The following is a 25,617-nucleotide window of genomic DNA, read 5'->3' as shown; positions in this document are numbered from 1 at the left end:
ATCACCTATTATAACAACTTATTAGTTTTTTGTTTCACTTGCTCGTATTATTTTTAATATTATATTATATTGATTGGTTTAATGTAGATTGGGTTCATAACATTATCAATTGGACCTATTTATTTTTTGACATATTTTACACAGGCTGTTAACCTGATGCAACCTCGTTTTCCGTATTATTTTAGGAACATTTTGACCCCATCCTACAGGAAAATATTTAGTAGTAAAATACCAAAAAAATCAAAATTGAATTATATAAAATCAATTCTATAATATGTAGGAAGATACCTACATAACTAAGGAAGATACCTACATTAAACTGAAAAATAATTGCAATAAGAATGTTTGAAAGATTGTTTTAAGAACACAATATATTCTCAAATATACTTATAATCTTCATAAAAATTATTCCATTATGGCATAAATTGCCTAAATTATACATCATTAATGATTATAGAATGATGTTTTTGTTTCGTACTGTTAGTAAATTTGGTATATTTATGACAAACTGAGTAATGTGAGTTTTTCGTTGAGCTCTAATTGGGTCTTGGTCAATTGAGATAAAGTAATAACCATCAACAAATCCTAAAACAAAATAAATATACATATATATATATAATTATTAGTTCTATTAAAATATAGTTAAACAAAGAATATAAATGATTACCTTAACATTGGAATTGAACATTTCTTCAAATCGATCGGGTGTCACATGAGGTACACTGTGCATCAGGTCAAGCAATATACGACCAATGTGACTGTTGTCCGCTGCATTACAATCACTTGATGCCAACACTTTATCAATGTAAGATAAAACGACCTCCAATAGATCTGAGATTTTTGATGATGCCTCTTCAATTTGTACCAGCTCAGCGATTGGTTCTTGACATTTTTGTCCAACAGCTACAGTTTTCTGGCACAAGCTTACTAAAAGAGAACAATATTACTATAACAAAAATAAATATTACAGCAAAAATTATGAAAAGGAAATGTAATGCTGGTAGTTTTGTACAATAAAAATCTAATTGTTTATTATAATTTTTGAGTTTACTCGGGCAATAATACTTTTAATTTAATACTTGAGAAATAGGTACTGTCTCACTAATTTATATTGGTATTTATAAATTATAATACCACTACAATATTATAGATATTGATAGTACCATTACTATTGGTACTACAGATATTTTTAATTATATAGGTAATAAGAAAAAAATGACAAATGTGTATAAATATTGACATACGTCCAACTGTTTCAGGTTGATAGCATGTAACTTCAATTGGTACATTAATAAACATATTCCCAGTTTTACCTCCAGGAACACCAATTTGAGTACTGTAATAAAATATAATAAATTAAATTGAAGTACCTAATTAAATGTACACACAAAATAGCAACAGCTAAATACAGTTTCAAAAATTAAAATATCAACATATCGCTCACACTTGCTAGCATAAATTCAGTTGTAATTAATATATTTTTTTTATCTAAACTTAAATCAATAACTTACCTAACGTATGCTTTCAAACCCATATTATCGTTTTTCAATGTAGTATCCAAAGTGATGTGTACTGGATTGTTACATTCCATCAAGTAATACTCGTGTATGGTTGATGAATGTGTAGTTACCTCATTACCTGTAGCCCACCATCCAACAATTTGTTCAGATCTATTGACCTTTTGATTCATTTTGAACATATCTGCTGCATATACAATATCAGCTTCAACCTTAAAATGTATAAAGCATTGCAAGTTAAACAATCAAAAAGGAGTTTATGAGAATGTACTAACAGTGTCTTCATATTCTTTATGAGGGACACCAAAAGAATTGGTCACTTCAACTACACCTTTGTCGACCGTACCTGGAATGTAAGAAATTATTAATGACAGGCCAATTTGTATTTATTTTAGTTTATGCACTTACCCATCAATGTTCCAATTACTCGATGAGCATCGACATTCCTACGTTCATAGGCATCCACGATTTGAAACAACACAACAGGGTGTACTTTCACTTTCAAATTTAACGCCATTACAGTAGACGCAGTGGCTATTTTCACGTTAAACGAGGAAGTCCTTTCTGGAAGGCGAAGCGAAAAGAAAAACAAGACCACACAGTAATCACTATACTAAGGAAACCTGACAGTATAGTAGTATACTAAAGTAACTTCGGTGAAGTTTTTTATTTACATTTTATTTTATGGTTATGTCAGTCGATCACGCAACTATGTTACCTTGTACGTGGTTAAATATCAAATTGACGTGGTAACTGACAACACTACATTGATAACAAACTAATTGATAATAATCAAAAGGTATATAATTAATAGTTTTTTTATGTTATTAAAAATGTTCATTAAATTGTATAAAAACTATTTAATTGTATGATCTTATTGAAGTTTTATTAATTTGGTAACTAACTCAATATGTTTATTTAAGTGTTAAAATGTATTTTTGGCTTTAAAAATTTGGATTTAACTAAAAGTGAGTGTTCTATTTAGTACAAAGGTACCCACTAAATTCTAAATTCAATTTAGGTTTGAATAAAAATATTATCTTGTTAAAATAATTATGGCATTGATGTTACATTAAAATTAATCATTAATATCATACCCATAATTTTGATGACAAATCTATGCAGTAAATAAAAATTGAACGTAGGTTATATATATACCTACATTTTATTTTCATAATCCATTGAGTAAAATGCCAACATTTTTCTTTCTTATATATTATGAACAACATGTCTAAATGTTTTGAGTTATGATCAAACCATTTTTAAAATAAGTAAAGGATATTAAATTTCTTATGGTCTCCAGATACAAGTTAATGATTAAAATATTTTTGTACCATTTTCATGTTACATTAGTTAGGTTTTTATGTGTGAAATAACAACAATTTAAACATGTATATCTTAATTTAGAAAGTAATAAATAACTTAACAACTTTATAGTAGGCTAATAGGCTTTAATATTGGTTAAGACTTAACAGGGTTGGTCCTTAATCACCATAAAAATTATTTTTTTATATAATTTTTTTAATTAATTGAATTTTTGTATTTTCTATTTTGTTTTAGGTGTTTAATAAGGAATCCTATTTTACAAAATAAAATGTGTCTATAATTGTATCATGTTTGCAAGATTATAATAGGTCAAAAGACTTAGTAATGTTATCAATATTTCTTGAATAAAATCTTACACAAAAAAACGCCAACGAATTAATAATAAAACTAAAATTATGACGTCATCAATTCGGGATAAACAAATTGCTGCGTTGAAGCAAATGCTCAACTTAAATAGTCCCGAATATAAAGATAATGGTTCAGAACCAGTATGGAAAGTACTTATATATGATCGCCGTGGCCAAGATATCCTATCACCATTAATTCCAATTAAAGAACTACGAGAATGTGGTGTAACATTGCACCTAAGCATTCATTCTGAACGAGATCCCATTCCTGATGTAGCAGCTATTTATTTTTGTATGCCAGAACAAGATAATCTCGACAGAATAGCTCAAGACTTTCAAAATAATGTATATGAAAAATATTATTTAAACTTTATCTCTGCTATTTGCCGTCAAAAACTAGAGGATTTGGCTAGTTCAGCATTACAAACTGAAAATGTAAGCCATGTACATAAAATTTATGACCAATATTTAAATTTTATTTCTTTGGAAGATGAATTGTTTATATTAAGCAATCAAAATGCTCAATCAGTATCATATTATGCATTAAACCGTGCAGATGCGAAAGATACCGATGTAGAAGTAATGATGGATGATACTGTTGATGGCTTATATTCAGTTTTTGTAACTCTTGGAACATTACCTATTATTCGCAGTGCTCGTGGTAATGCTGCAGAAATGGTAGCCGAAAAATTAGACAAAAAATTAAGGGAAAATTTAAGAGATACTAGAAATAGTTTATTCTCATCAGAGAACTCTGGAATTTACAATTTTCAACGACCTCTCTTGGTTGTACTTGACCGGAATATTGATATGGCAACGCCTCTACATCACACATGGACTTATCAAGCGTTAGTACATGATGTTTTAAAACTAAATTTAAATAGGGTTACAGTAGCTCAAGAGCAAAAGAAACCAAAAACTTTTGATCTAGATCCAAAAGATTCCTTTTGGACGACTCACAAAGGAAGCCCTTTTCCTACAGTAGCAGAATCAATTCAATCTGAACTGGAGCATTTAAAGAATTCTGAAGAAGAAGTAAAACAGTTGAAAGAATCTATGGGTTTAGACGGCGAAAGTGATGTGGCTTTGGCCATGATGAGTGATAATACTGCTAAACTGACATCTGCTGTTAATTCTTTACCACAATTATTAGAAAAGAAAAGATTAATAGACATGCATACAGATTTAGCTACGAGTATTTTATCTGTGATTAAATCGCGACGTTTAGATTTGCTGTTTGAATTTGAGGAAAAAGTAATGAGCCAAGCATCTTTAGATAAGCAAATATTAGATATTATAAATGATACAGAAGCTGGAACTGCTGAAGATAAAATGAGACTTTTTATAATTTATTACATCTATACACATTCCATAACAGAATCAGACACAGATATGTATTCATCAGCTTTAGAGAAACAAGGTTGTGATCTCAGCCCACTTAAATACATTAAAAGATGGAAAATGTTTTCTAATATCACATCAACACCAAATCAGTACGGAGGTGGTACTAAATCTGTTAATATGTTTGAAAAATTACTTTCTCACACTTCCTCATTTGTTATGGAAGGAGTAAAAAATTTAGTAGTTAAAAGACACACATTTCCTGTGACTAGAATTGTTGATGAATTATTAGAAAATAAACAGTCATCTGGCACATCAGATGAATTTCGTTACTTTGATCCAAAACAGCTACGTAGTTCTGATGGTTTTAAGTCCAAAAATAATTTTAGTGAGGTTATAGTGTTTATAGTTGGCGGAGGCAATTACATTGAATATCAAAATTTATTGGAGTATGTAAGAAATAAAACTGTGTCACCTGGTATACCACAATTAAGAATTGTCTATGGGTCAACTGTAGTGAACAATGCACCGGAATTCTTAGAACAGCTGTCATTATTGGGTCAGGAATTACACTAATTTTATTTATAGTATAATGTGTAATTACCATATTTTTTTTATATTAAATTCATATTTATATATTTATGTAAAATGTATTAAGGTTCATTTACATTATAAGTGTTATTGTAATTTATCAAAAAACAAATTTTAAAAATTATAATAGATAAAAAATATTATTTTAACATGATTTTGAATACTTTAAACCATCAGTTGTTTAGGGTTTAATATAACTAGGGTTGTTAAAGATCAATTCAATATATTTTATTCAAATTTTATTGATTTGCATCCAATTTATTAACTTTGTGGTTTTTTTTGGTACTTGATTTTTGCAATATTATGTAAGGTTAACACCTTAACAATTATGGTTGGAAACAGAAAACCCCGGGTAAACAGGGTTAATTGTTATGAAAGTAAATTATCGGTGATATTTTACAAGTGTGTTAGACAAAAACAAAACAAGTGGGTACGACATCCTCTTAACCAGACTAACTGCTATAGAAATTAATTAGATTAACAAATTTTTAAATTTAAAAAAAAAAACCAGGACAGTTGTTCTGCTGTTTAGTAGGTGTTGAATTGAACTTTGTCATTGAGTGGCCACTGTGATGGATGAGTTAAATTATTATTCATTGATAAATCATTAAATTCAAAAGATGATTCTGAACAGAGATTGGAGACAGTCAGTATTACAATATATATATATTTATCTATAGTAAATAAGATAAAATGAGACTAATATAATATTGATATAAGTAATATGGTAGATTGAATTAATTTTTCCCAAAAACATCACATTTATTATATTATTAAATATAATGATACATTCATATGCAGTGTAGCATGATTAGTAATTTTTACTAGTTTGGTACCTATATAAAATCTAAACCCACACATTTCATTATAATTATACGTGTACCAAGTTGGGGAATTAAAATAAAACTAATATATACCTTTTGTGAAATGAAGTATGTATATAAGCTTAAAGCTTTGTAATATATTAAAATAATTAATACATTTAAATATATAATAGTAAGAAATATTTTAGCCTTAGTCCTATTTCTTTAATATTTAAGTCAATTATTAATTGACTGTATCTTACAATAATATCAGCTGAACCAAATAAAAATGGTATGCAATAAATTGTACAGACGTAGAGTAATGATTTTTCATTTGCAATATGGGTACTTTTTTCAACTTTGAACTACTAAGCTAATGAAAATTAAAAGTATTGGTTTTACAATGATGTAGGTTTTTATGTTTGTATCTGAAGAGTAAACAGAAGAGTGAACAGAGCCATCATGAACGGGAGGTGTAGGGGGTGTCCCAGTGTCCCATCCCTCATTCGTTAAAATGTACCTATGCTTCAATTGGCATATTGATACATTGAGTATTTGAGTAGGCACTTGGAAATTTAAAATTTAAAATAATTTTATAAAAATCACTAAGTACGAAAATACAAAAATGTCATCATAGGTACCTATATTATAATTTATAATAATATGAAGGTATACAAGTTAATTTTCCGATTGCCAACTGGCCAACACAAATACTATAATAGTATATCGGTAGGTATATTGATGTATTTTATTATACGTTTATGTCTTTTTCCTTCAAATAATAAGATATTTAGATATATGGATTACTTCATGAGATAATGTCTAAAATTAAAATTCCATTAAAAAAATCCCGGTGGACTGCTTGTGCTGAAAGAGTTAGGGATGTAGAGAATTTATTAAAAGCTATGGTTGAACGTCTTGATGAAATTCATTCATTAAACTATATATAGTAGGTATGTTTTGATAAAGGAACAAGATACAAGATCAAAAACACTTGTTATTCAAAATTAAATACTCTCTTTTGATTTTTTTGTTTCTTTATCGATTATGAAAAATATTATGTACCTACTAACTACAAACTGAAGTATCTTAGGGGTACTGAAACTCGTGCAGCAAAAAATGTATGTATAATTTGATGCAACAACTGTAATTGATAGCACAATGAAAACGTTGACAGAAATCAACTCTGATGATCACGCAATGGACAATTTAATTAATAGTACTAAAGAGTTTGCCAACTCACTTGGAGCAGACTCGGAAGCCGATTTTAAAAACCATCATCGCAAAATATTAGCTTCTATAATTTTACGAATTGATTCAATCAACTATTGTAATGCAACAGCCCAAACTGAATTATAACATTGCGTCTATTATAGTTCTCGATAACCTTTTTAAACCAACAACAGACAATTTAAAATCATGTATTTCTTCTATTCAACCATTATTTCTATTATTTTCTCAATCATTTAATAAACGCAATATTTCATTGGATTATGTAAAAAAATCTATTTCTTCATTCCCACCAAGAAGTGTAGGTGCAAATCTTCAAGATAGGTAATTATTTAGTTCAAACAGTCAATCTAGAAATATCATTTAGTTTGTTACAAGAAGATAAAACCATGACAAAATAGATTTACATTTTGTCATGGATAAAACATTATTAATTAATTCTGAAAAATGCAGAATCATATTTTACCATGACGTACTAATCAAATTTGTCGTTTGGCCTTGACTTCTCCCGTAGCAGTTGTTGCATCAATCGAAAGAACGTTTAGTAAACTAAAATTGATTAAAACATATCTTAGATGTTCGGTCGACAATTATTGCTGATGAGTGATGACTGATGAGAGATTAAACTCTTAAATTGTATTGGGAGTAGAAAAATAGATTGTTGACTAATATAGTATAAAGTTTATTATAAAATAATTAATATAATATGTATTGTAAGATTTTTTGTTGGTAAAAACAAATATTGTTTGAATAATATATAGTAATAATTATATTATATTATCAAATTATAATTTTTTGTATAGTAAACATACAAGTATTATAATTTTAGATTATAAGCGGAGCGATGAATGTAAGTAGGTAGGTACTACTGATTTTTCAATGATGTATATTTATTTATTTTATTTTTATATTTTTGTGTCACACCACTGTTTGGGATAGTAAATCTGCTTCAATTTTCAGTATCTTGTTCGATGGGAAAATTAATCTAGTTGGTGCATTCGGTATTTCGGTAGGTCAACATGTAAAACTCCCAATAGTTTCCAAAAGCGCCGAGAAAAACAACATACAAATTAAGGAAAAACGGGAATTTTTACACAAAATTGATTTTGGTTTTTTGGTGTACCTCTAAAACAAATGAACGTATATACATGACATTTTCACTGGTTTTCTATAGGTACACTATAAAATTTTCAAAATATTTTGATTTGTTTTGAACTGTTTCCGAACTTTTTTAGTTATTTTTTCTAAAAATGTCAATAAAATTATATTTGTTGGATAAAAAAGCTTGAAAATTTAATATAAGGCTTCTAATGTATTGTTATAATGACATTTGAAAAATATTAAAAGTCCATGGTCACAATTTTTTTTGTAAGCATTTAAAGTTCAAATACCTATAATAAGACAAAATACCTAAGAATCACGAAAATGTGCTAATTATTTTGAGTTTAGAAATACATAAAAAATTTTAAATCTAAGATTCGAAAATGTAATACAAGATTCCTCATATATTTGTCTACCTTTATCAAAATAAAAAATGTCTACAAGAAAGTCAAATTAAATTTTTATGAGTGTTTGAAGTTCATATTTTAACATTTTATAATATTCACTCGATTTTTCAACTTGCGATTTTCTTATTTTATTGTATTTCAAAAACGAATTACTGTAAATACATAAAAATTTCACTGAATGTTTATATTTTTATTGTCCATATACCATTAATCTTTAAAAATATGTTGACTCGTTTTGAGCTATTTACGGACATTTTCAGTATTCAATTTTTTTAGTTTTTTTTTTTCTATAATAAATAATAATTATAAATAAAATGTTATTTGTATGGTAAAAAATGTGAAAATTTAATACAAGGCTCCTGATATATCGTTCTAATAGCAGTTGAAAAATATTAAAAATAGGCACAATTTTTTTTGATAAGCATTTTAAGTTCAAATTTTGACAAAATGTATCAAATTTATAATTTAATAAATTTATAAAATGTTCAACTTTTATAGCTAAGGATTGAAAATTGAAAACAAGGCTCTCAAGCTCCTCGTAAATAGGTTATATATAAATTATTTTATTCACAATATCATCAAATATACTTGGTAATATCATAGGCTGACTGATCGATTTCGCTCAGAATCGTTTTTCTTATTCAATGATATTATATTTGAATTCAAATTTAACACCATCCATTACAGTGACTCACTCGTAACCTACTGTACAGCAGATTGACATCCACTTACCCACCTTTTTTGTATTGATCATATTATATTACTTTATTTGTTTATGTATATAGGCATATTATAAGCATATTGCATATAAGTAGGCATATATCCATATAAGTAGGTATTTAAGCAACGTAAAATACAAGTTAAATGTTAATTTAAAAAAATAATAATACCTTCCTGCGTACCTATTACCATTGATTGTAAATTCTAGTATTTATAATCAATGCTATTACGTACTACAAAAATAAATATTGGATTTTTAACCGAACTTTTATTCTTTAGTCTTTAATTCCATCGGGCTTTTAGGTTGAATACATAATATTTTATCAGTGTTAATAAATAATATTTGAATAAAATGTTTACAATAATATTAAAATATTAAAATAATTTTATGTTAAGTGTATACTACAGTTGGTAACAAAGTTGTACCGTCAAAAGAAAAAAGTACACGTCGTGTGTTTACACTTTACTGTTTATATTGTTTATAAACAAGGTGGTCATAAAGTAACAGGTAGATGATAAGTATAGGCCTACCTATTCTATAGTATTGTAATTTGTAACCACGAATCATGATTTAAGTATTTCTTAAATCGTGCCACGAATTAAGATATATTCTATAGATACATACTATAAAGTATTAATAGATATATTAATTCGTGATTATAACAAAAACTAGTGAAAAATAAAGTGCTCTTCAGTTCTCACACCTCAGTATCTCACCCCATGAACAATTTTATGGCTACGACACGTAGGCACTATTAAAAATATAATATCAGAATATCTATTTACTATAATCGTAAATCTTGGTTGAGTGATATAATTTCTGTAAAAAGTGTATGCAACTCCAAGGAATATAATATAAGCGAGCGCAGACTAGATTAAATTAAATCGATTCTGTGCTATAAGTTTATGATCAAGGGTGTATTTATACAATCATAGTAGACCTATAAAGTAGGTATAAAGATAGGCATACGCATATTGCCATATTATTATCTATATTGGTCTATGGATACAAATAATATATTATTCAATACACCTTAGTAGTTGAGTCATGAGCACGATTTAAGACACGGTCTTAGAAGATATTTGAGGTATATCTTAAATCGTGATCTTGAGTGAACCTATCTTGGTCCGTAGTGTTCAATGATAATAATATCACAGAATAAAATAAAATTGATAAAGAATAAAGGTTATCGTTATCACCATAGTGTTTCTAGATAGTAGATACCGATATTGTATTATTGTATCGTCGGTCAAATTTCGACTGCATATTGGTTTAGTGAATAATGTTTATTCAGTTTATTGTTTTTACAAATTTTTGCTGTGTTTTTATGTTCGCCAATTTGCCATCTGTTTCGTATATTATACAATGATGAAGTCTATAAATCGAACGTCAGTAAAAAACATTATTTGAACATACTTACATTTGAATTTTCGACTGTTGTTATTTAGATTAATTCATCTTGAACTATATTATAATATTATGATATTGTCATATAGAATTTATTCGAAATTGCTTATTGTTTTTTCGTTAAACTTTTGCTATTCGCAAGAGTTTAAAGGATTCGATGACACTATACTGTACAAAATAAATTGGCCAGGTAAAGATGTCACTGACCGATTGGTGAAGGTAAGTTTTAAACATTTGAAAATTTGAAATAAATATTTTAGTAATACACAGTTGTAATTAAGAATAAACAATATAAATATAAATTCTATGTTATTGGAAAACATACTATTTATTTCTTGATTGATGTCTAGCCCCCAACAAAATTTGAATTGTTGTGACATATCTATGGTCCACCTATCCTGTATAATGACTTCATTTCAGAGAACAATACTAAAATCATAAACATTTTTTAAAAAATGTGCAAGAGTAATTTTTTAAGAAGTAGGTAGATCTTTTGGAATTTTCTTGAAATCCCCACTACACATACAATTCTAAATATTATTTTTGAGTTAATTCTTTATAATTTGAAAATCATATATTTATATTTTAGTTGCCACCTTAATTATAATACTTATCTACTAATCTATTATCTACTGCCTGGTACATATTTAAGAGGGGTTGATACAGTGTAAAAGATACAATAAAAAAGACTTCACAAGTAAACTCTCAGGTCTTGTAGAATTGTGGGATTTTGATAAATATTTTTTCATCTGAAAGCAGAAGACCTTGTACAGACTGCCTTGAAGTCTGATTTTTATTTTATTTAAAATAAAAAATAATTTGAAAAAATAGCTTAAAATAGTTTTATTTTTAAAGACATATTATAAAGTTTGAAATTAAAATATTGAAACACAAAGTTTAATGTGATCTGTATAATATTACCCTCTATTAATAATAAAAAAAAATTTGGTTGACTACAGGACAGGATTATTATTCCCGTTCTGTGGATTTTTATAGACAAAATAACATTGGCACCAGGCACCTTAATTTAAATTCATATGACCAGTGACCTGACATGTTAACACCTGATGACGATAACTTACTGTTCATTTTTCAGGAACAAGACGAAAACACGTTAAATGTAATAACAGCAATTGGTGAATCATATCAGTGTTTTTTACCAAAGCAAGATGAAGTAAATAAAGAATCCGACACAACTTATAATGGACCTAGCCCATTGGAACTGTTATCACCATTATTCACAAAACAAGCTTGCTCTTATAGAGTAAGATATATTCTATAACGATACTCAGTTTCATCTAAGAGTTAACCACTTTTGCGCACGCAGACTGAGCCGCCAAACAGTGCCTAACCCCCCTTGCAATGGCTATGTGTTCTGTGATTGGCGGACAATCATCGCCAGCAATTGTCGGTCGTTGGGCACCAATGTTAAAGCTCTCACCAATGTCCGGATTGTGTTGGGGATGCGTGGAAAAAACGTGTTTTGGTCATCCGAGTGGTTCACCCTTAGATGGAACAGAGTATACAATTTAAAATATTTGAATTGCAATTTTTTTATTAACAGGTTGATACTTATTGGATTTATGAGGTATGCCATGGGCGGCATGTCCGTCAATATCATAACGAACGCGAGGGGAAGACACAAAAAGAGCAAGAGTACTACTTGGGAAAATGGAAAATGTTTGATGGTCTTAAATTAGGTAAACTAATGTACAAAATAATTTGAAATTAGACAAATTAATCAGAAAATGGTATTACCAGAATAAGGTGTAATACGATATTTGTTTAAAAATAACCAATAGTCACACATATTGTGATAAGTTACTTCATTAAATTATGTGGTTTTACAGAAGAGGAACTGAAAAGATTAGCAAATTTAAATTATCCAGGACCAACAAAGACAAGAAAAGTTGATGGTGTAAACTTACCCTATTTTGAAATGAGCATGTCTGATGGCACAGTTTGTGACCTCAGTGGCCGGCCAAGACAAACCAATGTCTTGTATGTTTGTTATCCTCAAAGTAAACATAATGTGTTTTCAGTAAAAGAAACATCCACATGCCAATATGAAGTAATCATTTTAACATCCTTTTTATGCACACATCCTTGGTACAAGTTAGTATCCATTATTCAAAATTAATAAATAATGTATTCAATATTATTTTTATAAAACTAATGTTTCTGTGCTATTATGTTAAGTTAATTTTTAATAATTTAAATAGGCCACCAAACAGTGATGAATTAAATATTGATTGCCTTCCAATCGGTGATTCAATGAGTAAACCCCACAACTTGAAAGTCCTTCAATCTGATACATCTAAATTGAAAAAGCAAATAAAAATGCTAACTGTAAGTCTTAACTTATTTTATTTTTAGTATACATTTTGAACAGTTTGCTTACCAGTTGCATGTTTTATATATTATTTTTTATTTTTGAAAGTATTTTTATTTTATTATTTTTAAAGGATCCTGTCAATAAAAAGGAAAATTACATAATTGCTGTTTCAATAGATAAGGTTTAATATTTTAATTTTTAAATTATCTCGCTTTCCATTCTGTTCTTGATTATTTTTCATTTTGAATTTTATTTATAAAATAGGATATTAAAATAGTAATATTTTCTTATATATTATTAATTATTTATTTTTCAAGAACGGAGAAACCAAAATACAGGTTAAAATACAACCAAATAAAGAATCAGAATTAAATTTGTCAAAAGAAGATTCTTTATTAACGCACTCCAAAACACCAAACAATGAAATTGAAGAATATGTGAATGGAGATTTATGTTTATATGGAGTAAGCAAAAAACAGCATAAGAAACACATTGTGCAATGGTCTCAATAGTAATAATGTATATTTATTATAGGGTTCTGGTTGGTGGAAATATGAAATATGTTACAATAAATACATACGACAAGTGCACAAAGAAAAAGGAAAACCGGATGAAATTGTTGTTTTGGGAATGTTTAATATAGATGAACATATAAAATGGGTATCTGAAAATCCAGAGAAAAAACCTAAACTTGATGCTTTCGGCAAGAAACAAGTTATATCTCATTTTTACTCTTCAGGATCTGTCTGTCAAAAAACTGGTGATAAACGAGAGACTGAGGTAATTAATAAATATTATTAAGTATTAACTATTCAACTGTCATCATAATGCTTAAATTTTTTTTAGGTACGGTATAAATGTGTCAAAGGTCGATATAATGAAGAATCAGTAGCACTTTATTTGTTGGAGCCAAAAACATGTAAATACATCTTGACAATAGAATCACCGTCACTATGTGATTTAATTAATGGGCCAATGGATGAATATGGAATGTTCAACATAAAGCCACTTTACGACATAGAAAATATAAAAATTAATACTCCATTTCAAACTCAAATGTTAGATAAAACAGAGGAATATTCTGAAGAAAATAAAAAAAAAGATACTAATCCACCTGTTGAACCAGAAACTGAAGTATCTAATGATAAAAAGAAAATGGTGAAAATTGAGTTATAAAGCATTGCACATTATTAATGTTTGTTTATATATTTTGTTTATTATTTATTAACTGCCAAATAAAATGGGTCCATATACATCATAGTTTTACTTGAACTAGTATTATTTAATCTATATAGTACATGATGTGTACAATGCTTGTCAAGTATGGGTCGATATTTACACTTCCTTGATTTTTAATTTTTGGAGAATGAATAACTGTATGTATATATTTTTTTACAACAGGAATAAATAAAATTGTATATTAGAAAGTGTAGAAATGGATCATTTTATGAACCGGAAAGCTTTTTTTTTTCAAGTATTCAAAATTTGAGTGGTCTGTTTATAAAATGTTAACCTTTTTTAATACTTGAGTTGTACCAAGGGCACCCCACCTCCACATTCACAAAAAAAATATACTAACATTTTTCATTAATTATTAAAAATCAGCATTGCAAAAATGTTTTTAATTTAAGTGCCTCCCCCCCAATATACAAATTCTGGCTTTGAGTCATACTATTCTGATGAAACTCACCTCATAATTTTTAGCAGTTTGGGGAAAAAAACACTTTATATATAACTAAATATTCCAAATTTCCAATTTGTTCTATGAATTATCAGAATTATTAATATTCTATTTTATTAATCAATAATTATTTATCACTATTTTCAACATAATGTATTCCCTTCTTTAATAAGTTCAATATAATAATTTATTTTTGTACTATTGTATCATATTATTCCTGGATTTTACTCTTGAAGTTTTCAAAAATCAGACTTTTTTTAATTCAATTAAAAATTGAGAAAGTAAAATATTTATGAAATATACACATATATTATGCAAATGTATAAATGCGCAATCGTACAAGCTATAAAATAAAAGGTATGGTTTAAAATAATGCATATATTTTCCAAAAAACCCAAAAAAGATGAACAATTTCTGATTCTTGTACTAGACGGTTTAAAGTAGCAACCATAGAACCACGATGTGCATAGAACCTTCGACCATAGTCCATAATACTAGTTTATAGTTTATACGGTCGAAGCATAGAACAATAGCAACCCTGACGCACGCATCGCAGCCTGTGGCCGTTTAATAGTGCCACTCATTTCGGTACGTTTTTTCATGCAGGCAGCCCATAGAGTAATATTACTCTATGAGGCAGCCGTACGAGTTTGATCACCTTATAATATTCTAGTCTTCTAGGAGTTCTATGCTACAAGCGATTGGCAATACTGGTAAGTCAATCGGTCGTTCGGGCACTGTAAAATCGTTGATAACATTGATAAGAGGTCAAATAAAAAATACATATTTTTACCTTTGCTAAGTTTTTAATTTTTTTTTGGGAAGATTAAAAATGAAGCCCATTGTGGATTATGAAGTGGCAGCCACTGTAGATCCAACTCCAATAAAATTGTTGACACCAGGGATTGATTTCCAAAAATACCACACATCATGGTTGGAAGACAAATGGTTTCCTTTCATGGGGTTCGTATTGGGTGCGGGTTCAGTCTGGTACACCTATACAATTAATAGAAGGCCATTTTATTCTGGTGAGTCTTATTGTTATATTAAACGCAAACTTTATATGTATTTATATTGAATAAATAATTGTTGTATAGGCATACATGTAAAGCTAGGCGCTGGAATTGTTGGCGCTACTGCCCTCTATTATTACAAACAATATAGAACTTCATATTTGGCAGACAAAGATGCCATGTACAGACACTACATTCAATTACACTCTGAAGATTTTCAAGCTCCAGGTTTGTAATTTTTACTATTCAGTCAATTACCACCCGAAAAACAAATTATGTGCCACCTGGTTTTTGGACATATTAACATAACACTTACAGGGATTCAAAACAGATTATTTTCGTACTAACATAATGATCAATCTAATTACAAAATATGGATTTTTATAACAAGTTTGGATTCTTCATCTTGTGGTATTAAGTTCTTACAGGTTCAAAACTAATTTGGACATTAATTTATCGAAATTTGACTTAAAAAATGTTGTGTACAGTTTGGTATATTCCACATATAACCATTCTTTTTCAAATAATTATATTGTAAAAGGTTTTTCGTACCTAGGATCTAAAGTAAAATTATTATGTTTTTCAACATCAAAGTTCATAAAATATTTTGTTTTATACCTAAGTCTTCAAAATTTAAACAAGACTCCCCATAAGTTCATTTTACTGGAATTCAAAATAATGGCTTAAGGTAAAATAACATGCTCATGGCTCATCATAATATGGCAAGTTTTATAAGTTTTTTATTTTAAAGCAATTTTTGGAATTTTTGGACTTTTTTGAAAATGTTAAAGAATAATATATACAATTTGATAAAAAATCACCATATACCTCTAACATATAATATAAACTAAAAGGTCAGATAAATGAATGATTATAAAAATATTGTAAGAGTGGGGGAGGGTATAACATATGATCTTCCCCCACTAAAACCCAAATAATTACGCTTATGACGTATACATGATATGTGGCCTGGGTAACACATTTTCCTGGCCTTAATTTTTCTTCAATGCCGTCCCTAACTATACCTATTATATAAAAATATTATGTCATAAATTACTCAAACTTGCATATTCCTCAAATCATTTTTGTGATACATTAAAAAAAAGTATCAGATATCTAATAAAAACTTTTTTGTTCCAGAACGCAAGAAAGTTGGCGAATTATTCAAGGAATGGGTTCCTGTACGCTAATTACTAAGAATTTACAAAATTAAAATTAGTTAATCAGAGATAAATTTTCAAATTTTAAATTGTTGAAGTGTAATATGAACCTTTGAATTGTAAAGAAATGTAAAATGTATGCCTTGTAGATTATTTTTACGTACAGTTTATACAGCTGTAATAAACCAACAAATATCTATAGTAACAATTGTTTATTATTCAGCTATTAAATTAAAAACTAATTTTTTTGAATTCTTATTTAACATAATATAAGTATATAACTTATTTTAAAATAATGGATATCGATTACTATTCATTATTAAATTTAAAAAGACATTGTACCAAAGATGACATACATAGAGCGTATGCGAGTTAGCTAATTTATAATTTACAAACAATTTCATTAACATTATTTACTACAATTTATAGATTTGGCAAATTAGTAAATAGTCAAATTCAAAATTGTTGTTTGGTTATGTTGTGTGAAGCATATGAGGTATTATCTGACCCATTTCGCCGAGCTATATATGATGAATATGGTGAAGAGGGAATTAAAAAAGGTGTAAATACCAATGAATTGTACATTGGTCCATGGACCTACCATTGTGATGTGAAAAGTACATATTTGTAAGTAACATAGTCAGATTTTCCAGTGGCATAGCCAGGTTTTTTTTGGGGGGGGGCTGTTAATGCATTTACACAGGGTTGGTTTAACTAGGGTTTCCCGTAAGTCATAAGTTTAGAATACTGATGTCAAAGTTTTATTTTAGGTTTCGGTTCCTGTACAGCTTATAAATTTGTATTTGATGTAATTGTCATAGACCATTTTTTGAACATTTCGGCACCCTCCCTGGCTATGCAAGTGTGATATTCATAGGTGCAATTTGAGTTTTATATTTAGAGGAGGAACTACAATTTTTTTTAAACAAACCTATAGCAATGCACCCCAACACTTATTGCTTAAATTATATTCTAAAGACAGTGGCTGGTTTGATACAAACTACCTTGTTATTGCTATTATTTGTATTTTGTTAATATTGTCTATATGTATATAATTGAAAATCATAATATTAAAAGGGGTAAAGTAGGTAGCAGCTTTGCTGTACAGTAGGTGTTGAGTAAGTCACTGTAATGTAAGTGTTAAATTTGAATTCAATGACAATTCATTGAACATGAAAAACAATTTTGAGCAAAGATAGTCAGTCAACTAATATTTTAGGAGAATGGTTGAATTAATTTTTGCCAAAAACATTGTACCAATTATTATATATTATTATTATTTTTATTATTGTAATAGGTAGGTATTTTTTGGGTTAGGTACATGGTAATGATGTTGCCGATAATCTGGCCAAATCCACATCTAATCTACCCTTCTCTTATTCATTACCCCAGTCTGATTACAACCCTTTTTTTAAAAGTTAAATCTATGGTCTTTTCACTGGAATAACATCTGCAAATTTGATTTGAGATATAGATATATTAGACCCAATATCTTCAAAAAACTTGGTTTTTTTGATTTGTGGCGGGTGTACAGCTGATTTTGAAGGGTAGTGGGGGAAGTTAACCTTTATGGATAAGCCTCGCCCCCTAATTTGTGACTATGATGATTTTAGTTTCTCAACATTTATGAAATATATTTGACTTTATTTTATCAAAATGTACAATTGTAGAGAGTATTGTACACTCAATAATCCAATAACTAATTTGTTCATTAAATCAAATGGTTCAGTAGTTATCGATTTAAAAAAAGACAAAGGTGGACCGGATATTGTAAAGTTGCGCCTTCAATTAACATTGAACGAAGTAATTTTGTTTGGAAAAACTTGATTAAATTTTGTATATAATAATTAATTAGCAAATCATTTTTTAGATTTTTAATGGATCAATAAAATTAGTTGAGCTTAAAAGAAACCCTAGTACTCTTTGTGATTCGATATCAAATAAACTGCAAGTTCTGAAAATAAATATACCACGTGGATTTCCCACAGGAGGAACAATAAAGTCTGAGGTATCAAGGCCAGACATCGGATATAACAATGTTAAAAGTATTGTATATTTGTATATTACATGACTGAAAATGTGAAATGAATGGACGATAAGTTAATTTTGAGTAATGTATTGAATAGCTGTATACATATTTACCACGGAGGATTTACCCCATAAAGTTTTCAAACGAGATAATATGAATTTAATTATGGTTCAAAAGGTTTTGTTGAAACAATTATTACTTGGTATAAGAATTGTTATTAACACATTAGACCACAAAGTATTAAGAGTAAATATCACGGAAGTCATAACGTAAGAAATTAAATTAACTATTAATTATTATACCTACCTAGTTAAATCATAGATAATAAAGTACCTAAGAGAACGCGATACCCACATGCGTTGTTTCCGTCTTACAAATGTACAACATGGTAAAAAACTGTTTTGCGCGGGATAGAACCACTCCCTTGGTATTTAATTACCAAAATTCCACAACGGATAGGGAACAGCGTTATCTGGGTCGTAGCGTTTTTATTATTTGGATAACATAAATAAAATTAAAGTTATCAGTTTGAGAACATTGGGATTTTTTTTGTTTTTTTGATTTAATTATTAAAAACTATTGGCAAATGCTAAAAAAAAATAAAAACGCTCTGAGACAGATAAAATTGTTCCCTATGCGTTGTGGAATTTTGGTAATTTTACTATAAATACCAAGGGGGAGTGGTTCTATCCCGCGCAAAACAGTTTTTTTGCCATGTTTTACATATTTTGTAAGACGGAGACAACGCATACGGGTATCACGTAATTTAATGGATAGGCCACCAGATGTTTCAAGACTGATAAAAAAGTGAGGCGATTTTTATTATATATATTCGGTAATTAGTATAATTATAGGTATAACCACACAATATAACGAATAAAGAATAAGTGATAATTCGCCTCAGTTTTCCTCCCCTTTCACGACCCTCCATGAACACGACCTCACTTGAGATAAGCATAGTCGTGACCTATCCATTAACCATTTCTTTATTGTCTATGAGTTCAATAGACAAATAGACAATAATTTTACATCCTCAAAATTAATTATTTTTCAAAATGTTTAGGCAAGATTACGTTAAAGTAATCCACAATGAAGGTATGCCTGATATGAATGATCCATCAAAACGTGGTGACCTAATCATCCAGTTTGACATAATTTATCCGCTTTATTTACCAATTTCAGATAACACATTAATTTGTGAATCATTAAACGACAAAAAAATAAATACCTAAATACTAAGTAGTTATAATTGTTTTATGCTAATTATATAATTAGTATGATCATATTATGTTAATTAAATTTTATAAGAAAATATATTATTACAAGATAATTCATATATGTAATGAAAATTATTTAATTATATTAACTTTTTAACACAATTTAATGATAATAAAAATCTACCTATTGGTTACTATTGCGACATAGCCGATTTTTTTACGTTCATTTATTGTTGGGGGTACAATCAATTGATGGGTTTCGAAATTGTTATGCTGTAATACAATATATTTCAAATTAATATAAAATATGAATAAAATAATACCATGTAATTAGGATGTAAAAAAAATAATTTTTCGTAATTTTTCTTAAAAATGATTTTAAACTATAAAAAATAATTATGGGTTATGACTTATGAGTTATCCTTATTCCCTGATGTAGTTTTCGTAGCAAGTTCCTTTAAATTTCCTATTGATCTTTTAGTTTCGATGTTGACAATATCGGACAAATGAACATGAAATCTAGGTAAATTATTTAAAATGAAACATTCATTTGAATGTATTCTGGCTTTACTTTTTTTTTAAATTTTTAAATAGCTGTTTTCGTTGTTTTTACTTTCAAAATGACTTAAAAAAGCCTTATGAACTAGCATATTTCAGCTGCCTCTTTCACTTTTATAAATTCTAAAGGCATAATATTAATAATTATTTTTGTTATTAACTATACAATATACACTAGATTACACAATCTATCACAGTAAATTGAAATGCGTGCACACATTACCTATATTATTACTGCAGGAGCGAGGAACAACATATTTGGATTTCAGATAGATGACATCAATGATAATATTTATTGTCATGATATAATCCTTTATTCCTATATCTATAAAAAAAGGTGTAATAATGATAGTTGTACATTTGTACCTTGTTCAATATTCTGTTATTAGGGCTGACGGTATTGAAAATAATTTTCGGTATTACGGTATTGATTTCAATATCGGTTTGAAACGGTATACCGAAAAACCGAAATGGTACGGTTAGGGCTGAAGGTATTTTAAAATTATTTTGGTAAACGGTATACCGTAAAAAACCAAATGAACGGTTTTAGTGCTGTTTTCTATTATAAATTGTAGTATTATAGATATTATAGTGTATAATAAAGTATATAATGTGAAACAATAAAAGTAAAAAATATCGATACTAGTTAAATTGTATTTATTATTTCGGTATACCGTACCATATCGGTATTTAGGTATACCGTTTATCAAAATAATTTTAAAATACCGGTATACCGAAAATACCGTCAGCCCTAGCTGTTATTCGACGTATATCGCAACATATATAGGTATACATATAACTTGTATGATATAAGTTATAACATAATATATAATATTGTGTGTAAGTATATTATACCATTTATACCTATATAATGATTATCGCCCATTTATACACATTATACATGGCGACATGGCTTTCTTAGACCAGTATTATACAAGTGTCAAGTCTTGCAACAAAAATATACCATAACCAATTTTTTAAACGACCGAGTGATTGACGTAGGTACTTTTTTATGTTGCACCGAAGTACTTAAGTAGGTACTGAACTTCCTAGTGAAACCTCCATTTGGAGTACAGAGGAGTACTTGGTCAAGAATCAAGATCGATTTGATGCATTTTCGGTTAAATCATAGAATACATTTATTTCTTACTAATCCAATAATCCATAAGTACTTTTGATCTTTTTTATTAGACCGATATCTTATTATATGGATTGCATTCAGTACTTGTCGGCCTTCGCTCGAATTGGGAATTATGAAGTTGAGGAACTCAACCGCCTCAATCTAACAATTCAAAAACTGCGTTCCAAGTGCAAAATTACTCAACACAGACCCGCGGGCCCCATTCGTAAATGTTGAATACTACATTTCAGCTTAGTTGTAGCATTTTAGCTTTATTATATTCCAAATTTAATATTTTTGACTATTTAACAATAGTAACATGTAATTGAATAATGAATATGGATTTATATTTTATAATAAATTTATATTCACCTTATTTTTCCCAGTTATATTTAATATACATTCAGATTCAGTCACTTAAAAAAATTATTTTTTCATATTTTCATTATTCCTATTTTGATAGCAATAATACCTACTACCTAGGTAAGTACTACGTACATGTTTTAGTAGGAAATAAAAAATTATAATAATTATCAGTGACCAGTGGGCGATTTAGGAATGGAGGGGGGGGGGGAGGCAAAGCAAAAAAAAAAAATGAGAATACAAATTATAACATAAATATTGTCAATGTGAAACCAATTAAAAAGAGCACCTCTAAGGCAATTTTTCAACAGCTGTAAAGGTACTGATTATTCGTAAAAATAAACGTCGAAATATATGCTGGAACAAAAAAGATATTTTTACATTGAAATTGGTCTAAAGGTTGGGAACACACGTAACACGTTTAGGTAGGTACACATTTTTTCAGAAACCAAAAATGAATACAACGTTTGGGTACATCATGTTTTGAAAATAATACCACGTTTGGGTACCAATACGTATAGGTACACTTTTTTTCTATTTTATTTTTTAGAGTCTATTAGCGTTACCCAGGAGACACCACGGGAATTTTCAATTCCAAAAACTTCCTATTTTAAAACATTATTACATTTAATATCTTAACTGAGCAAATATTTAAAAAAATAATAGTAAAAAGTATTAAATAAAAACAAAATTACCAAATTTAATTAGATTAATACATTGTGTATTTGTGTATATTTTAGTGATTTCATTTATCCATTTGTTATAATAGTTGTCTCCTTTATCAACCTTAACAAGGTTAAAAGTGCCAAAACACACACAAAAAAAAAATATAACATTAAGACACAATTTAACAACTTAGTTTACTGTAAATTTACAATACAAAAAAGAGCATCACAATAAAAGAGTTATTTAAAATAATTTTATTTTGTTGGGTCACCATTTTCATCAAATTTTATTTTTTTATTTGGGTTTTCCATATTATGAGACCTACGTTTCTTATCTTCTGGTGTCCAAAGAGCATGATCGATAAACCTTTCAGCAGCTTTTTTATCAACTCTTAGCATATTTTTTTTGGCCATAGCACCTTTAGCCATATCCATAGTTGATTTTACACGATCCAATTCTCTTTTTATATTATGAGAAGTTGGATCAACACCATCCAATCGCAGGTAAATCCAATACAAACTATTCAATGCAAATGCAATAAGTAGATCATGCTTAATTTTATCTTCCACTGACAGAGAGTTGTAATCTAAATCCATTCGTGATTCTAGTAACGTTTCAATATCTACAATTGAATGGTCCAAATTTTGAATGCTTGCAACTAACTCTTCATCTTTGAGTAATTCTTCATCCAAGTCTAATGTTGCCATTTTAATTTGATCTAAATTACAAAAATTGAAAATAAAATAAAAAGTTTTATTAATTGCACATTTAAAATAAATAATAATAATAACGTATTATACTTTTAGATCATAATGTCATCATAAATTATATAAGATACACCCATATTATTGGTTTTTTTTTTGGTTGACAAAGGTTTAAGATGAATTTTTGGTATCAACTATCAATTTATTATGTTTAGTGAAAAATACAATCATTAATAAAATTCTTATTTCATCTCATTTTATGTCTGTATAGATACTGTAGCATTTCTCAACCGTTGGGTGGACAAGTCAATTTGTGAGGCGTCACAAATAGTACATTAGGTTTTTAACTGTAGGTATAAACTATGTGGGCCGCAATAGATTATCAGATGAACATTTTGGTCTCTGTGCTAAACATTTTTAGAAGCATTGGTTTATTGTATGCAAGTCACAAGTACCAATTTAAACCTCGTCACATTTTAGTAGGTGATATATTTAATTTCATCTTTGAAATTAATGTACTGACTATGATGATACAATAATATGATTCAAATGGTCTAATGAAATATCGTAAATTGTTAAACTCACCAAGTTCGTAGCCCTCGGTAGATGGACAATGGTTTTACCGACAATTTCGGTAAAGCCGGTTAAGTGTGAAATGAACCTTAGGTAATTTAATAATATTACAATTGATGCCCGACTCTATATTCTACTGCATAGTGCATGATATAACATGATATCATGACGTTCTACTGTGTATGGGTTTTTGAAGCTAAAACGTGGGTTGAGCAATGTTTACAATCTGTTATCAATATTATTGTGATAACATAAACATAATTACAAATTCATAAATTTAATGTAGTTTTCACCATGATAAATTAGGTGTATAATATATTAATATAGTATATACTATATACCTAATATATTATAATTTATCATGGTTTTCACTACACTACACTACGCTCTACTATAAAATCTGCTTATTAAGCGTATGCCTTTTACTAATAGTATTTATGCATGTCCGATCCAGTGAATTGTTTACCAAACGATTTAAGTCTATCACTCAAGTATCTATTTATACCATTAATCAAAACCATTTTATGAGGTCTTTCTGAAATACTCGAATTATTGCAACCTAGTTCGTTAAAAATATTATGATCAAGACTTAATTTATTGCTATAATGCTATATAAATATAGAATATTTTTGAATTTTGAATTTTCCTTTGTAATTAAACAAAAAATGATAACCTTATAACGACTTTAAATAATAGAATCTTTATGTTAGCATTTAAATTAGTTAAATTCATTTATATTCAATAACGTTTCAAGTTTTCAACTACCTATAAATTATAAACGCTGTGTCTATTTTTTTATAAGTACCCGTCACCCGGGTGGCGTATTATCATTATTCTATGAAACCCCATAGTGCCACGGCGCCATATGGAATACACCCACACTCATTGGTTCATTTGAAAACCGCGCGTAAATATAATACGAATTATTAACAATTATTATCAAAATTATATAATTCAATAAGAATATTAATATGTTTTTAATTTATCTATTATAATTTTAAACAATACAAATAAAAGAGGAGTGTTTCTTTTTAATGTAGGAGTGCAGTGAGGTTATGAATTAAAAAATAGCAGATTTTGCCACAATGTAGATTTCACTACTTTGATAGGCCGACTATTTTGGAAGGGAGTTTGGAACTTGACCTTTTTTTACATTTTTTCACAAGTTTGATATTTTTTACAAGCTTTATTCAATCTAATATTAAAAGTAACAACACTAACCCAGTGATTTTTAGCGTACGGGCAAAGTGAGCATTATAAGTCGAAAAAATTAAAATATTTCATTGACATTTTTTAAACTGATCAGTTATACGTTATATTGTCACCAATCATAAAAGTAACTAATTTTTGTTTAAAAAAAAAAAAAAAATATTAAAACTATATACAAAAATTATTTAATAATAAATA

The 25,617-nt window shown here is 28.3% G+C and overlaps 7 protein-coding genes across 9 annotated transcripts; 5 read left to right on the top strand and 2 right to left on the bottom strand.

Moving 5' to 3' along the window:
* Positions 1-372: 372 nt before the first annotated feature.
* LOC132937888 (eukaryotic translation initiation factor 3 subunit F-1) lies at positions 373-2,195 on the bottom strand. Its single transcript, XM_061004476.1, has 6 exons — positions 1,926-2,195; positions 1,793-1,863; positions 1,512-1,729; positions 1,245-1,336; positions 668-927; positions 373-585 (listed from the first exon to the last, which is right to left on the bottom strand). The coding sequence occupies exons 1-6, from the start codon at positions 2,032-2,034 to the stop codon at positions 499-501; spliced, it is 837 nt and encodes a 278-aa protein (XP_060860459.1). The 5' UTR covers positions 2,035-2,195; the 3' UTR covers positions 373-498.
* A 114-nt stretch (positions 2,196-2,309) lies between these two features.
* Positions 2,310-5,364, top strand: LOC132937886 (sec1 family domain-containing protein 1). Of its 2 annotated transcripts, none has more exons than XM_061004472.1 (2): positions 2,310-2,485; positions 3,078-5,364. In XM_061004472.1, exon 2 carries the CDS (start codon positions 3,239-3,241, stop codon positions 5,105-5,107), a length of 1,869 nt encoding a protein of 622 aa, XP_060860455.1. In that variant the 5' UTR covers positions 2,310-2,485; positions 3,078-3,238; the 3' UTR covers positions 5,108-5,364. The 2 variants fall into 2 exon arrangements, with proteins under 2 accessions (XP_060860455.1, XP_060860456.1); XM_061004473.1 differs by having other exon boundaries at positions 2,310-2,509.
* A 5,244-nt stretch (positions 5,365-10,608) lies between these two features.
* LOC132939165 (endoplasmic reticulum lectin 1-like) lies at positions 10,609-14,379 on the top strand. Of its 2 annotated transcripts, XM_061006196.1 has the most exons (9): positions 10,610-11,010; positions 11,888-12,055; positions 12,356-12,491; positions 12,642-12,906; positions 13,014-13,140; positions 13,257-13,307; positions 13,444-13,590; positions 13,661-13,906; positions 13,973-14,379. In XM_061006196.1, the coding sequence occupies exons 1-9, from the start codon at positions 10,864-10,866 to the stop codon at positions 14,300-14,302; spliced, it is 1,617 nt and encodes a 538-aa protein (XP_060862179.1). In that variant the 5' UTR covers positions 10,610-10,863; the 3' UTR covers positions 14,303-14,379. The 2 variants fall into 2 exon arrangements, with proteins under 2 accessions (XP_060862180.1, XP_060862179.1); XM_061006197.1 differs by lacking the exon at positions 13,257-13,307 and having other exon boundaries at positions 10,609-11,010.
* Positions 14,380-15,562: 1,183 nt separating this feature from the next.
* LOC132939168 (NADH dehydrogenase [ubiquinone] 1 subunit C2) lies at positions 15,563-17,232 on the top strand. The gene is made up of 3 exons (XM_061006199.1): positions 15,563-15,835; positions 15,905-16,048; positions 16,961-17,232. Exons 1-3 carry the CDS (start codon positions 15,640-15,642, stop codon positions 17,008-17,010), a joined length of 390 nt encoding a protein of 129 aa, XP_060862182.1. The 5' UTR covers positions 15,563-15,639; the 3' UTR covers positions 17,011-17,232.
* Positions 17,233-17,275: 43 nt separating this feature from the next.
* On the top strand, positions 17,276-17,611 carry LOC132939169 (dnaJ homolog subfamily B member 6-like). The gene is made up of 2 exons (XM_061006200.1): positions 17,276-17,343; positions 17,410-17,611. The coding sequence occupies exons 1-2, from the start codon at positions 17,276-17,278 to the stop codon at positions 17,609-17,611; spliced, it is 270 nt and encodes an 89-aa protein (XP_060862183.1).
* A 55-nt stretch (positions 17,612-17,666) lies between these two features.
* Positions 17,667-20,315, top strand: LOC132939167 (dnaJ homolog subfamily B member 1-like). Its single transcript, XM_061006198.1, has 4 exons — positions 17,667-18,783; positions 18,851-19,025; positions 19,107-19,278; positions 20,073-20,315. The coding sequence occupies exons 1-4, from the start codon at positions 18,637-18,639 to the stop codon at positions 20,239-20,241; spliced, it is 663 nt and encodes a 220-aa protein (XP_060862181.1). The 5' UTR covers positions 17,667-18,636; the 3' UTR covers positions 20,242-20,315.
* A 2,651-nt stretch (positions 20,316-22,966) lies between these two features.
* On the bottom strand, positions 22,967-24,395 carry LOC132938726 (nuclear nucleic acid-binding protein C1D-like). The gene is made up of 2 exons (XM_061005733.1): positions 24,223-24,395; positions 22,967-23,651 (listed from the first exon to the last, which is right to left on the bottom strand). The coding sequence occupies exon 2, from the start codon at positions 23,638-23,640 to the stop codon at positions 23,188-23,190; it is 453 nt and encodes a 150-aa protein (XP_060861716.1). The 5' UTR covers positions 23,641-23,651; positions 24,223-24,395; the 3' UTR covers positions 22,967-23,187.
* Between the last annotated feature and the right edge of the window lie 1,222 nt (positions 24,396-25,617).

The sequence above is a fragment of the Metopolophium dirhodum genome, chromosome 2, assembly GCF_019925205.1.
Source record: "Metopolophium dirhodum isolate CAU chromosome 2, ASM1992520v1, whole genome shotgun sequence".
NCBI classification, from domain to species: domain Eukaryota; kingdom Metazoa; phylum Arthropoda; class Insecta; order Hemiptera; family Aphididae; genus Metopolophium; species Metopolophium dirhodum.
This window is presented reverse-complemented; position numbering and strand designations above follow the sequence as displayed.

Excerpts from the sequence above, each read along its gene's own strand:
- LOC132937886 (XM_061004472.1), top strand. The coding sequence starts at position 3,239 with ATGACGTCATCAATTCGGGATAAACAAATTGCTGCGTTGAAGCAAATG.
- LOC132939169 (XM_061006200.1), top strand. The coding sequence starts at position 17,276 with ATGGATATCGATTACTATTCATTATTAAATTTAAAAAGACATTGTACC. Across the intron at positions 17,344-17,409 it reads AAAGATGACATACATAGAGC|ATTTGGCAAATTAGTAAATA; the intron begins GTATGCGAGTTA and ends TACAATTTATAG.
- LOC132939167 (XM_061006198.1), top strand. The coding sequence starts at position 18,637 with ATGTACAATTGTAGAGAGTATTGTACACTCAATAATCCAATAACTAAT. Across the intron at positions 19,026-19,106 it reads CGGATATAACAATGTTAAAA|CTGTATACATATTTACCACG; the intron begins GTATTGTATATT and ends TGTATTGAATAG. Across the intron at positions 19,279-20,072 it reads AATATCACGGAAGTCATAAC|GCAAGATTACGTTAAAGTAA; the intron begins GTAAGAAATTAA and ends CAAAATGTTTAG.
- LOC132939165 (XM_061006196.1), top strand. The coding sequence starts at position 10,864 with ATGATATTGTCATATAGAATTTATTCGAAATTGCTTATTGTTTTTTCG. Across the intron at positions 13,308-13,443 it reads TTGCTGTTTCAATAGATAAG|AACGGAGAAACCAAAATACA; the intron begins GTTTAATATTTT and ends TTATTTTTCAAG. Across the intron at positions 13,907-13,972 it reads GTGATAAACGAGAGACTGAG|GTACGGTATAAATGTGTCAA; the intron begins GTAATTAATAAA and ends AATTTTTTTTAG.
- LOC132938726 (XM_061005733.1), bottom strand. The coding sequence starts at position 23,640 with ATGGCAACATTAGACTTGGATGAAGAATTACTCAAAGATGAAGAGTTA.
- LOC132937888 (XM_061004476.1), bottom strand. The coding sequence starts at position 2,034 with ATGGCGTTAAATTTGAAAGTGAAAGTACACCCTGTTGTGTTGTTTCAA. Across the intron at positions 1,730-1,792 it reads ATAAAGAATATGAAGACACT|GTTGAAGCTGATATTGTATA; the intron begins GTTAGTACATTC and ends ATACATTTTAAG. Across the intron at positions 928-1,244 it reads TCAACCTGAAACAGTTGGAC|TAAGCTTGTGCCAGAAAACT; the intron begins GTATGTCAATAT and ends GTTCTCTTTTAG.
- LOC132939168 (XM_061006199.1), top strand. The coding sequence starts at position 15,640 with ATGAAGCCCATTGTGGATTATGAAGTGGCAGCCACTGTAGATCCAACT. Across the intron at positions 15,836-15,904 it reads TAGAAGGCCATTTTATTCTG|GCATACATGTAAAGCTAGGC; the intron begins GTGAGTCTTATT and ends ATTGTTGTATAG. Across the intron at positions 16,049-16,960 it reads TGAAGATTTTCAAGCTCCAG|AACGCAAGAAAGTTGGCGAA; the intron begins GTTTGTAATTTT and ends TTTTTGTTCCAG.